The sequence below is a fragment of the Bidens hawaiensis genome, unplaced genomic scaffold (assembly GCF_021521415.1).
Source record: "Bidens hawaiensis isolate Kalapana, Puna unplaced genomic scaffold, B.hawaiensis_p1.1 tig00033853_1, whole genome shotgun sequence".
Taxonomy (NCBI): domain Eukaryota; kingdom Viridiplantae; phylum Streptophyta; class Magnoliopsida; order Asterales; family Asteraceae; genus Bidens; species Bidens hawaiensis.
In genome coordinates, this window is record NW_027495828.1 from 4852 (window position 1) to 20283 (window position 15432).

Consider the following 15432-nt stretch of genomic DNA (forward strand, 5'->3'; position numbering starts at 1 on the left):
AGAAATATGAAAAAACCTTATTCATTCAAACATGTCAGCCCCCTACACTGGTTTGTTCAAGGAATATTTACAATTTGAAGTAACATGCTGTAAAAGTTATTAACATTTTGTTTGTGAGGTGGATTGCAGAGGTTGTATATGATGTTGAAGAGGTGACGTCTGTTTCCTTTGACATCATTTTAGAAAAAAGGTGAATGCATCTTTGTTAATGTGGTTATGTTGCATTTGACATTGACTTTGTTGTTAACTGTATTTATATCTGTTAACAGATGACTAAACCAAATACTAGAGCTACATTAAGTTCATGGAACTAATGGTGTCTCGTCACCCTTCAAAAGGTTCATAACCCAAATTCTTTCCACTTTTTGATTTTCTTAATTTAACTTAAAGCATGGACATTTTAGGTGTCAATCCGGAAGTGCTCATATACTTGTCAAATGAAGTCAACAAAAGACTAAAGAGCACCAAAAATGGGTGTGCTCATGCTTGTTTATGTTCGTACGTTCGTTCATTATATAGCTAAACGAACATGGCACAAACGTAAACTAACAAACATATACGAACGTAAGCAAACAGAAGTTCACGTACATAAATGAATGAACAAAATGTGTGTACATGTTCGTTTGTTTAATTAAATGAAAAAAAAGTGTGTTCAGGTTTGTTTATTAAGTAATGAACATAAACGAACTTCCCTACGATCGGTTTGACTAGTCAAAGTTGCAGGTTTAAACGAACTTCTTCAAAATTACGGTATCACCCTTTTTGCTAAATGGATTTGAGTAACAACTATTGCTCTATCAAAACTGAACAGTAGGGTTAATATATCGGTTGTAACCCTAATCGATTTGACTTTCTTTGACATAACTGATCCGGTTTCAACCTGAACGGGATTTGGCTCAGGTTTACAGTAACCACTCAAATCTGCAAAACAAAATTTTAATAATTATTAAGCATTTTAATTACACTGAATAATAGTATGATTATATAAAACCTAATTTTTCTTTATTTGTAAAAATCTTCCCGCAGAGTGTGCTGGTTTGTTTTTAGTTGACACTTGACAGTTATCTTGATTATGTGCAGTTGTGTACTACCATGTGCATGGAAGAACATATTAAGGATGGAGTCCAGAGACTACAAAGTTGATGCCATGGGTAAAACATCCGTTAGGTAGGTTACTATACATGTTTCTCCATCAACATTTTGATATGATTATGCGTATTTCTTTGCTGTAGTCTAGATAAATTAATACTTTTTTTCCTTTTATGAGTAGTTAGTTTTCTATATCTTAGACTTTAAGTATTGGCTACATCACAGCGGGTGAACATAATAGATCATAGTTCTCTAATGTTTATTTAGTAATGCAGTTCATTAAAGTATTGGTGTGAACCATGAGTATGATATTATGGATGTGCTAATTTTTTAAATAGCTAAATCTTAAACCAGGAGTCAATTTTTATGAGTATACAATGATTGAAGCTGAATATTATTGTGAATTTTACAATTGCTTTAATGTTTATTTTTTGAATCTTTAGTTCATAACATATCAAATTTATGTGTTGTTAAACTTGAATGATGTTTTGTTTGTCAACAGTGGTGACCCGTGGAACCCCGGCCTGAAGTTGCATTTATGGGCTGTTTTTGTTGATGTACCATTGATGCATAAAAGTATCTGAATTTTACAATTGATTTATGGGCTGTTTTTGTTTCAGACCAAATATGGGTTCCAAAGAGCTTTATGTTTGATGTGCCTTTGATGCATATAAGTAGCTTATACACACACACATTTTTAATTTTTATTTAAGGCCAATTTTGATTGCATATAGACGCTTAAGTGTACGGTTTGCATTTTGGTGTAGTAAATGTATAAGTAGTATGTTTTGGGTCATCTAAACTATGTACTTGTAGTGCTATAATGAACATTGAACCAACTCATTATGCTGTAAATTTTGCAGTCTTTTAGTTCATTGATGTAGTTTGGTGATTGGTTTGACTTCTTTCTGGCATTCAACATTTTTGAATGCATGATAATTGTCTAGCAAATCATAATCATTTATTCTCATATGACAAATTAAATTGATACCAAACAAACTCCCGTAGTCCCGTTACACCTCCGCCGCATTGCGCGGGTTTCCTGCTAGTATTAGTTAATAAAGAAATATAAAACTCATCTATTCGTATATTCAATATCTTGTTTTGATTAATTAAAATTACATTATCAAAACCATTGACATACCAATCATGATGTATCTCACTTGAATTGACATGACAATCGAACTCGAATCAACCAATTTTGTCTTATGATTACTGTGGTCATATTTGATTTGCAGTTTCGTCATGAAAGAAAGTTCTTTATAAATAAGGTACATAAGAGTTCATTATGATTTTATACAAACCTAGAACGATCAATCTAGATTTTTCCTTTTCTTTTTTCTTTTTCTTAGGAAAATTGGATTTTAATAATCTTTACTTTCAAGAATTGGCCAATAATAATTCAGACTTAAGAAATTTCCTCTAACAATCCCAACTTGTGAACTATCTTCCTCCGCCAACCATTTACTAACTGGGATCTACCCCCCGTTAGTTCTTGGTGATGTGTAATGTGGCAGTTGACGTGGATTCCTACTTGTAAAGTAAACTAGCCCGGATCTTATGTTTACATATAATCATAACCAAAACCAAAAAAAAAAAACATCAACGATTCATATACTTAAGAAAATTTTCAAACCTAATTTCTCAATCTCTCTTAAGCAGATTGACGATTCACAAGATCCAACATTCCATCACGATCGTTTTAAGCCCTAATCTCTGAATCACTTTTCACTCCCATTGCATATTGCTACTGAATCGGATGGCAGAACACATCAATGTCAAGATATGGCATGGTGGTACATTTTTGCAACTCCTAAACATAGGTATGTTAGGGGTGATCATAAGTTGCTAAGGTTAGACATTGATAATCTTTCTTACTTTGAGTTAGTTGATTATAACAAAGAAATTGGTTTGTACAAATCTAAAGCGTTCCATATGTATTTCCTTATACTCTATGATGAATGTTGAAACATTTAGCTAGTGATAAAGATATGGTATGGTGGTACATTCAGAGTTACAACTCCCATACTTAGGTATGTTAAGGGTGATCATAAGTTGCTAAGGTTAGACATTGATAATCTTTCTTACTTTGAGTTAGTTGATTATAACAAAGAAATTGGTTCGTACGAATCTAAAACTTTCCATATGTATTTCCTTATACTCAATGATGAATGTTGAAACGTTTAGCTAGTGATAAAGTTGTGACTGAGATGGGAAATACAGTTGGTGTGAATTTCAGTTAAGTTCTTGATGTATTCATTCAGCACGGACCTATTGGTCATCAACAACTTCTCTTTCAAATGTCTGTTCTCTCCTTGCAAGTTCTTTTCTATTCCAAATTTTGTATCTTCATACCTTCACATCTACTTGGACTTTCACCCATAGCTTTGTACTTGCAATTACTTTGTTCTTTTAGCAACATGTTACATGTCCACATCTTCTTTCAAAAAAAAAGAAGTTGCAATCCATTATTAACTCATAATATAAAACAAATTCTATTTGAAATTGACATTTGAGTAGGAGAATCAAAAGGAAATTTATCGGCCAAAGAAAGCATCCATAAAATTCATTCCCAATTTGAGGGCTTTTATGTCTATCAACTCGAAGGATTGCAAGCACATCATGACTACAATGCATGTTTCCATCCAAATCCAGTATTAAGGGTTCTTATTTTCACAACATGTGAAAGTCGAAGATGAGCTCATATATGTACTTGAGAAAAGTTAGGGCTCAACAATTGTAGGGTTCTTGTTTGTAGAAGATGACATATGTTAGTGTGAATTAGGGTTCATGTTTTAACATATGGGAGACTAGGGGTGTTCAGGAAAACCGAAACCCGAATAAATCCGAAATTTGAACCGAAACCGAAACCCGATTAATCCGATCTAAATTCTTATTCGGATAGTTCGGATCGGATTGATCTGAATATCCGAATAACTAATTCGGATTCGGATATGGATTTTAAAAAGTTTTGGATAGTTCGGATAGTTCGGATTATTCGGATATCCGAATAATCCGATTAAATACCATTTATTTTTATTAGTTTTTTTTATAACCCAGCCCAACCCAGCCCAAAGCCCACTAATATTAAGTATTAACAAAACCCTAGCAGATCTTCATTTCAAAATAACCTAGCAGATCTTCCTCTCACTCTTTCAGCCGTCCACCGGCCTCTCAGCCGTCTACTGGCCACCGACCTCTCAACCGTCCACCGCTCTCTCAGCCGTCTACCCCTCTCTCAGCCGTCCACCGTTGTACGCTAACCACAATCTTCAACCCGCCACCCGTCGTAGATTTAATCCGTCCACCGCCACCCGCCATCCGGAGTATGTTGATGTGAAGTGCTTTTTGGAACACAAAGGCTTTTGGTTTGAAGTTTAACATTTGTCGTGCAATGTTTTAGTTTTCTTAATTATGATGGATTTAGACTTTGTTCATGTCTTGTTTTTATTTTCTGAATTGTGATGTTGTGATGGATTTAGACTTTGTTTGAGCACTATATTATTAGTGGTTTTTCAGTTTGTAGGTTTATTTAGTTTGAATATTATTTGTATGTTTGTTAAACAGTTTATTCGGTTCATTTCGGATAATTTGGATTATCCGAATCCGGTCCGAATTTGATCCGAATTAATCCGGATCAGATTCGGATCGGATAGGAAAGGTCCCAATTCGGATCGGATCGGATTTCGGATAGTCTTCTAAAATTTTAAAATCCGAACAGTCCGAATCGAATAAACCGAATAACCCGTTATCCGATCCGATGAACACCCCTATGGGAGACTATACGTATATAAGTGAATGGTTGAAGAGACCAATTAGATTTTCTTTTAGAATATAAGTTTTTTACATGTAATCAGACACATAAGAGCCATGTTATTTTTTTTACATATAGGCGTCCACATCAGCTGCCATGTCACTATGAACTAATGGAGTTAGACCTCAATTAATAAATGATCGGTAGAAGAAAATAGCTTATATGTTGAAAACGTCAAATAAAATTTTTTAAGTAGAGTTAATTATCTAGCAATGCATGAAAATTAAGATTATTAAAATTCAAGATGGATATTTCTGTTTCTACATTCGAAAAAGAAAATTAAAAATTTTAAAAGAAGAAGAGTTGTCTAAGAACACTCATTCAAATAAAATCGACTAATGTTGTACATTTTTAATAACATATAACTTATAAAATAAAATAACTTAAAAGAAGAAATGTGACATGACAATATTTTAAACGTAAGACCGTTCATGCTCGACCTTTTTTAGCGTTTTGCGCTAAAAATTCGAGGGCACCCCCCCCCCCTTCCCGGCTTTTTCGGTCAATTTTTTTGAGGTAATGTTTTATACATTGGATTCAAATGTCACACATTTTAAGAAATATAATCGTTGGGATTTAAAGAAAAATATACAAAGCTTTTATTTATATAATAAAACCATCTCTCATTACAATATTTTTAAACAATCTTCTTCACCATCTTATTTTTTTCAAATAACCCAACAAATACCCATCATTTTACGTGAAGCAACCAAATTTTCAACCGATAATATTGGCATAACCAAATTTTCAACCAATAATATTGGCATGGTCATGAAATGGACCCATGAAAAAGAGGTAGCGTTAGCAAATGTTTGGGTCTACGTTTCCAAAGACTTGGACCCCGTAGAACAATGAACGTCGGGGTTTTTTGGCCACAAGTTTTTAGCTATTTTGTTTCGGAGGGATGATCAAGTAATCATACAAAGGACCAGGTGTGCTCAAAATGGCAAAATATGATGAGAGAAATTAATGCTCGCGATAACAACACGTATGAAGTCATAACGAAAATCAAACGCCGATGGAATTGTGAATGGTATTTTTATGTATTTGTTTATTGAGCGGGATATTAATCTATTTTTATTTGTTTAGCTTTAGTTAAAAAGTTAAAAAATCATAAAGGAACAAAATTGATTGGATAATAATTGTTGCAGAGTTACGAGGAGAGTTATGACTATCCATTTTTTACAAAATTTTAAAATACTAACTGGACATCACATGACTTGAAATGGCATAGGGCATTGGGACTACGATCTTAGAAAACACAAAGTTAAGACCAAATAAAAAGCAGAAATCTACAAGTTTAAGATGCGTTTTAGTAATTTCAATAAAATTGTATTTTGTACTCACTGAACACTCATTTACTCACTAATTGTTTATGATTATTATTTAAAACCCTATAATCTAATCTCAAACTCACCTCTCAAAAGAATTTATCTATTTTTTTTCATTCTTTTCATTCTATAACTTAGATACTCTCTAATTATCTACTATCTATTATCTAATATATATAAATGTAAAGTTTGGTGCCGCTAAGCCGTAATTGGGTCACTTGGTGGCACCTTACTTGCCATAACATTTTTTTTTTGGTTTTTTCCGTTCTGGTACCGTAACGAACATAACAAAAGCTGAGCGAAATGACAATTTTGTTTTCTCTTTTGTTTGTTTAATTACGATATCAAAACAAGCGTGACGACAATCGACCGAATCCACATAGACTCAACGTCTCAACGTCCGGGACCGACAACGCTCGGTTTGACCAATGTCTGAGTTTACCGATCGACACCACCCCATTGGTCCACTCAATTTTTATATATTTTTTTCCTTTTTAGTTCCGGTACCGTTACAAACATAACCGAAACCGACCGAATTCGTGTCCAGTTACCGCCTCAATGCCCGGGACCGAACGCTTGAGTTTTATCACCGCCCGGGTTTATCGACCATACAAACGTCGTTTTAACTAATTTACCTTTTTATATGTTAATTTGACGAATATATATTTTTTTGACGCTAAGGTTTTACCAAAGATATATACCGTAAAGAACGTAGATGATACTAACTGAATTCGCGTCAAATCACAGACGTAACGCTCGGGTTTTACCAACAACCAGGTTTCAATATTAAAATTTTACCAATTGCCCCAACACAGCGCGCCAAGTGGAAATCTAGTTAACTCATAAATTATATATTTATCGCGTGACTTAAATTCACAACCACTAAAAATATAGCTTTATCTAATTATTTGATACCGCTAGGTCAAAAACCCCTTGATCAACTAGTGAGGTACATTCATAACAAGTATAAATAATTTTAAGATTTTAACGACTTTAACATAATATTATTTATTATATTTGTTTTTTTTATAGTTTATCGATTGGAGACTGGTTTGAGTTTTCTTTTTTTCCAGATTGTTTCCTAGTCACGACAAAAAAGACGCAAGCGAATTTTTTTAGACATTTTCATTTTTTTTTGTTCTTTCTGTATTTTGAAATTAAAAAAGCCAGCTATTATTATACAATAATACAAAAATCTTACTTTATAAGTGTTTATTGCTCTTGGATTCTCTAGAGTTGTTTCCAGGTAGCTAGTGTGTTCGTGTTTTGTTGTGACTATGAAGGTTCTACTTATTAAACTATTATATACCCAATTTTTAAATATATTTTTTTTAAAATTATCATATTTATGTGTATATACTTGACCATGGTCTAACTATTATCTATCTGTATCTATATAAATGTCTATCAAAAACTTTTTAAGTGTCACTCTCTGGTTATTCTTCACCTCCTCTCAAGCCACCAGATTATTTGATTTGTAACTTGAGGCTTCTCAGTTCTTATACGTTTGACTCGAATTCACGAGTATGTGTCTCACAAAACTCGAATAGTCATTAAATGAGTTATATCATTATAAACTCCGATGCTTCAAATATTGGTTGCTTTAATTCGTAGATTTTAGAAACTTGAATGACCAGTCTTATTATACAACTTGGGGAGAATATGGTACAAAAATATCATATTATTTTGCTAAAAAGATGAAAATTACTTGGAGCAAACGATAGTCTTAATAAACTAGGGTATACTATATGAAAACTAACACATTTTCAGTATTTTATCATGAGAGTTCTTTATAATCGTTTTACACATAAAATACCAACATATTTTCTTTATTTTATTTTTCGTTAAAATCTCTTAACAACTTTTTACACAAGTCCATTCGAAACAAAAACTGTAAATTTTTATTTTACTTATTACTACTACACGAGGAAATGCACCCCGACAAACATGTTATGATTTTCAAGGCTCACCGTCTCATAAATTTGATATAAATGGTTTGTCAAAGTATACCAACTTACCAAATCTTTCATTTTACTAACTTAATGTTGATTAGCATCAATCGATAAATGGTGGTAAGACTATGTGGTATACACACCGCAACATCATCGTTGTTTTCGCCATCCATTGTTGCCTTCACATCAGCCTACACATGTCGTTGCCTTCATCGCAATGCGGTCTTCTCCTCTTGCCGCCCTCACCGCAACATGGAGATAACCATCCACATCTAACACTTCGCGGGGGGAAACTCGATGTCATAGCCATGGTCAGGACGGTTAAAAACACAATAGTTTTGACAAACGTGTTTAATTATTTTCTAAAAAAATCTAGATTAAACTTGTTTATAACTAACCTTTTTTTTTCTCTCTTCCCGAGTTTAATAGATAAAAGAAAAGAAAGAAAGGGAATTAATAAGAGATGGAAAGGAAAACACATAAGTTACTATCGTGTTCCCGAGTTTGAAGGAAATGAAAAGATATTAAAGCTTTCATGTATTCCTGAGTTGAAAGGAAGATTTTACAACTATACTCTTGTTTCTTATAAGTATTCAGTTATATTATGAGCTTTACAGTGGCATTTGTATTCTTAAACAACCTTTCATCTGTTTTTCAATCTTGCATCCAAAAATATACAAACTTTCACAACAAAATTATAATTCCTACTTTGGTTAGTTTATAAAAGGTGCAAACTAAGTTATGCTTCAATATTACAGACGAGCCAAAAATGATTAGGAATTCAAATTATAATTTAAATAAGCCATATCCTAATTAAATAACTTCTAGTCTTCTAGTACATATCTTATAATGATGTTACTGATAGTTTTCACCTAATAATATCATTAATAATCATATATATAATAACCTGAGTTGAATCAAAATCAACATATATATATATATATATATATGTCATCGATGCATATCGTTTGAAAGTCTTAACTCAGTGTCCAGAAAAAAAAGGAAAAAGAATAAAAGAGTTATGCTTTGATCGGTAATCATAATCTCATTGAAGTAATAGTCACTTGTGATCGGTAATCATAATCTCATTGAAGTAATAGTTCCATGAAAGGAGTTGCAGGTGGTGAGCAATGTGGTTGAGGCTTCAGAGTAGGCAGCAATTGATTACAGTTAAAAAAAAACAACAAAGACCTAAAATTAATAGAATGAGTGTATCTTTGTAATTTGAGTTTGATTAATCTTGTTCCACTTTTCTTTCTCTCAAATTCTTTCCGATTTAAAAAGATTGAGATTATGGTCAATTTTCCTTTCAAATTAAATTTCTTTTGTTTATCTTTTTAGAAAAAGTCAAGAATACCTTTTTTTTTTCCTAATTCTTCTCACCTTTTTTTTTCTTTTCTTTCATTAAACTGAACTCAAGAACATAATGTGGTGCTAGGTTTTCTAAAATAAAATGGGCCTTAAAACACCAAATCCAATTTTGATTTCACTTTAGGGTAAAACTGGAAAACAAAAAAAACAACTCCTCAAATTAACATCAAATTCCGTAAATTAATGATAGGATCAAAAGTGGAATGTAGATTCAGTATAGTATAAACATATATCATCTTGAAAAGGATCTTTTACATTTACAGTGGACCTACCTCATAAATACAATAACAATAACAATAACAATACATACCCTCTTCTTCATCTTCTTCACCTTCACCATTGATCCCACAACAAAATTTATTCACCAACCCATTACCAATATCTTTCTGGGTTTTTCTTATAAGCCATCAATAACCCAAGAAACCCATCCAGATCTGCCAACCTTTATTTACCACCAGATTCAAATGGGGTTCAAGAAAAAGATGGAATTTTGAACCAGCAAGATGACTAGTGGGTCATTGGGTCAAAGATCATCAAGCTATGGATCTCTTACACAAAATGGTGGAGTGTTTTCACAACAAAAGCCTAACCAGTCAACACCACCTCTTAATAATAATAATAATACAAGGAAGACTCTGAAGATGTTTGGTAATAAAGACAAGGAGACTTTGTTCATGTGGATCTTTAAGTTTCTGCACAGAAAGAAAGTTGGAATGATGTTTTTGTGCATTGTGTCTATTGCAGCTATGCTTTGGGTTCTTTATGTTGGCAAAGGTTTGCTTTCATTATGCTTAAATTAATAAAATTTTAGTTGAATCTGTTTGATTTTAGCTCAATTTGATTCAATATTGAGCTCAATTTTTGTTTTTGGATCTTTAATTTGACTGCATTTTGTACACTTTTGTCTTCATTTTTATTTATGAAATTTACTAAATTTTGATTGATTTTTAGCTAAATTTGGTTTATGGGTCATTGTGTACTGCACTATGTTTTGTGCATTTTTAGCTCAATTTAAGTTTTTTGGTCACTATCACCTCCCATACCAGACAAAAATCCCATTTTTACTACATTTTGATAGCTTATTCTAATATTGGATTTTTGTTAATCTAATGATTTTTCATTCCATTTAGTTGTTATGGTCATGTTTTGAGGGTATTTGCAGGTGAAGTTACACAAGAAGTTGGCAATATTCAAACTTTGGACTTCAAGAACACCTCCATCACAAATCTTTCACCAATGAGTGTTAATGTAAACACAGTTCAACAACCTATTACTTCTTCATTAACGAGTGACGAAATGAAGATCACTTTGAATGACGACAAAACAATAACAACCATCCCACCGCCTCCACCACCGCTATTACCAGCGCCACCGTCGCCTGTTTATTTCACCGGATACACCCTTCCTAAAGGTCATCCTTGTGAAACCTTCACAATGCCGCCACCACCCGCCGACAAGAAAAGAACGGGCCCACGTCGTGAGTTTTCATAATCTCACATTCCATGTCTCCATCTAAACTTATGGTTACTTTTTATATTTAAGATTATATTTTTCTTGCTTGTTAGTGTGCCCGGTGTGTTACCTTCCGGTTGAAGAAGCTATTGCACTAATGCCAAACGCCTCGTCATTTTCTCCGGTCCTTCAAAATTTGACATATGTTCATGAAGAAAATCTCACCAAAACCGAGTTTGGAGGTTCAGAGTTTGGTGGATATCCTTCCTTGAAGCAAAGACTTGAATCTTTTGACATAAAAGAGTCAATGACGGTTCATTGCGGGTACGATTTTCTCCAAAACTTCGTGATAATTTTTTTAAATGTGAAATGTTAAATTAGATTATTATTAGTCATTATTATTTATCAGGGTTTATACTTTATACTTTAGCTGTCTTTAGCCCACCGGCCCGTTATAAGGTTGTCTAGGATTTTGGCCCCTACATTGTAATCACAGCTTTCATATATATCATAATCACAGTCTCCTTTACATGCGATAATGTGTCGGTCACTCAACTCATTCAAAACAGGTAATAATCTGATATGGGCCTAGCTGGGTTGACCTGTAATACTTTTTTTGTTATTTGTAGGTTGTTTTGTGTCAAATATGATTACCATAATTTTTTCATTTCAGTAATAACCTAACTGATTTAGATAACAAATTTAGGAGCTTTTACGTACTAAAAATACACTTTTGGCAACTTTCGACTCATTTGACGGTTTTTGTGTTACTAATTATTAAGGCTGTGCATAAAACTGAATTAACAACCCATAGCCAAACTAATCGAACCGATATAACCGCACCTAACCAATGACCGATGGTTTTGATTTTTTTTAAGCTGAAATTAGCGGTAGCGGGTCGATTTTGGTTATTCATATTCCCATAACGACATAACCGAACCAGGATTTAGTAAAAAAACGGTTAATCGATCCAACCCGCTACCCTTATATAATTTTTTTGAATGCTATGCAATATAAACGAATCATAATGCAACGATATTAACCATAACCGATCGGTTATCATTATCTGGTTAACCAATAGTTCGGTTATGGTTACGGTGTCGACCAAAACCTGCCCATGCACACCCTTACTAATTATATTAATTTACCTGTATGACGAGTTAGAGATAAACAAGTCGATATTGCCATCTATATTTTTGTTAATAGTGGTTTGTTTAGTTTCATTGATTCTTTTTGGTCAACTAGCTTTGTCAAAGGAGATAAACCAGGACGCAATACAAGTTTTGATATTGATGATTCGGATCTTTTTGAGATGGATGAGTGTCGGGGAGTGGTGGTTGCATCAGCCATATTTGGTAACACATTACAACACTTTGCTCGATCTTTCTTTCTTTTAAAGTAAAGATATTTATTATTAAATGTTGTTGTTTGTAGGCGCGTATGACTTGATTCAACAGCCCAAAAACATCAGTGAAACCGCAAAAAAAAATGTTTGCTTTTTCATGTTTGTTGATGAAGAAACAGCTGGTTTTTTAAGAAATACAAGTGATCTTGATGATACCAAAAGGGTTGGATTATGGAGAATTGTTGTTGTTCGCAACTTACCATATGATGATCCGAGACGTAACGGGAAGGTATAACTATCTTCCGGTTTCTCCATGTTTTATTATATAATTTTGTGCATCCTCACTTCAAGATTTAAGGAAATATTTTAATTTGACATCCAAATTTTGTATTAGTTAAGGAGGTAATTTTTTTTTTCAACTTAAACGGTCAAATAAAGAAACTAGCCAAACTGGTTAAAAGACTTGTTCATGTGATTAAACAACTAAACATGAACACATGTCTCGTTTATGCTCGTTCATTAGTTTATGTTTCATAAGTTTGCTCGTTTATGTTCTTTTATATGCTCATTTAATTGTTTTTGGGTCTGTTACGATTTAGTCTAGTTTTATGAAATGAACATACCACCCTTTAATGTTTCGGTCTAGTTTTATTGTTATTTTTACTTTTTAGACCCAACAGGTTGATGTTCACGTTTACTTTCAGTTGGTTTTCCATCGATTATGTTTGTTCATCTATGTTTAGTTATGTTAATTCATTTGTGCTTGTGAACCATTCACTTATATAATTAACAAGCGAACATAAGCACGGACATTTTTAACGAATGAACACGAACAAGAAAACCCTTCCTTTAAATGTTTGTGTTCAATCGTTTGTTCAGTTAAAGTTAAACGAGCGAACACAAACACGCCCTTGGGTATTATCTCTCGCCAAACATCCCCCTCCTCCCTATATTGAAGGTTGACCTCGCCGTTGTTGTATAAGCTTTGATTCTTTTATAAAAGTTAACTCATTGGTTATTCATAAAATGCTTTTTTTTTCACCAAGTGGAGAAAACAGTGTTTTGCAGGTCAACCCAAAATCATTTCTACCCATAAAGCTCCTAAATTATCATGTTTAAACCCAATCCCATTTTGACCCGTTGCATATTGCAGGTTCCAAAACTTTTGTTACATAGGCTTTTCCCAAATGCCCGTTATTCCTTATGGGTGGATGGGAAACTCGAGCTCGTGGTGGATCCTTACCAAATTCTTGAAAGGTATTATGTTTATGTTCCTGCAAAACTCACAACATTTCCTTTTATATTGTACTTTCCAAGGGTATTCAGTCATTTGGCTACACTCAACCCTGACTGGATTTGATTTCAGGTTCTTATGGAGGAAAAATGCTAGTTTTGCAATATCTAGACACTACAAGCGGTTTGACGTGTTTGTAGAAGCCGAAGCTAATAAAGCAGCTGCAAAATATGACAACTCCTCCATTGACCTTCAGGTCAACTTTTATAAAGCGGAGGGTTTGACCCCGTATTCTGAGGCAAAACTTCCCATCCGAAGTGGTACAATACCACACCCTCTTATTATATTGTTATTTTAATTTTAATTTTATTCCTTAGTCTTAATAATTTCTGCTTGATTACTTGGGTTTGTGGCCCGTTCAGAACATCATGTGTGGCCCCTCCCATAATCTTTAGAAAATTTTAAACTTTATATATCTTTAAAAAAAGTTGCAGTTTTTCTAACGTTAAGAATTTGTAACATTTAAGAACTTTTTGTTATGTAGTATTTGACCCTAATTTGCTAAATTTAATCTTATGATATGAAATGATAAATAGTTTATTATGATAAAGAATTTGGGTATGGAAAATAAATGTAAAAGGTGGTGATGCCGTGAAAAAAGTAAGCACATCCAAACATTATATTCTACCGACAATTATTCAATATCGTATAATCACTTTGTAAACACATTTTTAATCATGTAGATGTTCCTGAAGGATGTGTGGTGATAAGGGAGCATATTCCAATCTCAAACCTTTTTACTTGTCTCTGGTTCAATGAGGTTGACCGGTTTACTTCACGAGATCAAATTAGTTTCTCAACAGTTAGGGATAAGATCACGTCTAAGACGAATTGGACCGTTCATATGTTTTGGGATTGTCAAAGGCGAAACTTTGTAGTTCAGGTAATATACTTCTCTTCGTTTATAAACTTTGACTTTCAAAGTCAAAGTAGTTTTATCTTTGACGCGATTTTGAACATGATTTAGTTTCAAACTTAGCATTAGATGTTATCATACTGAAAATTTTTAAAAAGTTTGAACATGGTTAAAAATCTTTTCTCAATATATCGAAACATTTGATATAATTTTGTATTTGAAAAACACTTCTGTTGACCTCGAACTTCCATAGTCAAATAGTCAATACTATTCTAGCTGATCATGTTGGATCTTATCACTCTCTTTCTCAGGGATACCATCGAGATATTCTCGAGCTTCGGCTGCAACCACCACCACTACCGTCACCGCCACCACCACCATTGCTGCCGCCTCCTAGCCCACTTGCTGTTTTTGTGCCGCCACCATCCACACCAGTTGATGAAACACAAAATGTTTCAGTTTTGGAAACACCTGTGGAACATATTGTAAGTAATCCCACAAAGATTCCCGCACCAAGACGTAGGAGAAGAGTCGGTTCAAGGCGGCACCGGAAAGTTGGGACAGGGCGAGACTAAAATGATATGTATATCAAAATGAAGTGATTAGTTTTTTTGTTCTCTCTTTAGAGAAATCATTACGGGCTAGGAAAATTTGTGCAAGATGAGTATTGTCCATGCAAAGGTCATGATAGTCGACGGCATTATATACATGTTAGTTTGATTGGTTTATCATTTTTTGTTGTATATATACTTTGAAAGAGGTAATGATAATGAATTTGATGAAGATTACCAAATACTTATCAATGTGATGACCTTTACAAGCTTCCTTCTAATATATATATGAAAATGGATACATTTGATATTATAACTCTTTGTTGGGTAAATATGATATTATACCAATACTGCAAAATGGTAGTTTCTGGTAAATC

At 33.4% G+C, this 15432-nt stretch overlaps 1 protein-coding gene across 1 annotated transcript; it reads left to right on the forward strand.

Annotated features, from left to right (window-relative positions):
• Positions 1 to 9874: 9874 nt before the first annotated feature.
• LOC143585462 (putative hexosyltransferase MUCI70) lies at positions 9875 to 15298 on the forward strand. Its single transcript, XM_077067245.1, has 9 exons — positions 9875 to 10331; positions 10720 to 11034; positions 11123 to 11333; positions 12255 to 12364; positions 12444 to 12643; positions 13508 to 13611; positions 13721 to 13908; positions 14332 to 14531; positions 14816 to 15298. Exons 1-9 carry the CDS (start codon positions 10061 to 10063, stop codon positions 15077 to 15079), a joined length of 1863 nt encoding a protein of 620 aa, XP_076923360.1. The 5' UTR covers positions 9875 to 10060; the 3' UTR covers positions 15080 to 15298.
• Positions 15299 to 15432: the final 134 nt, after the last annotated feature.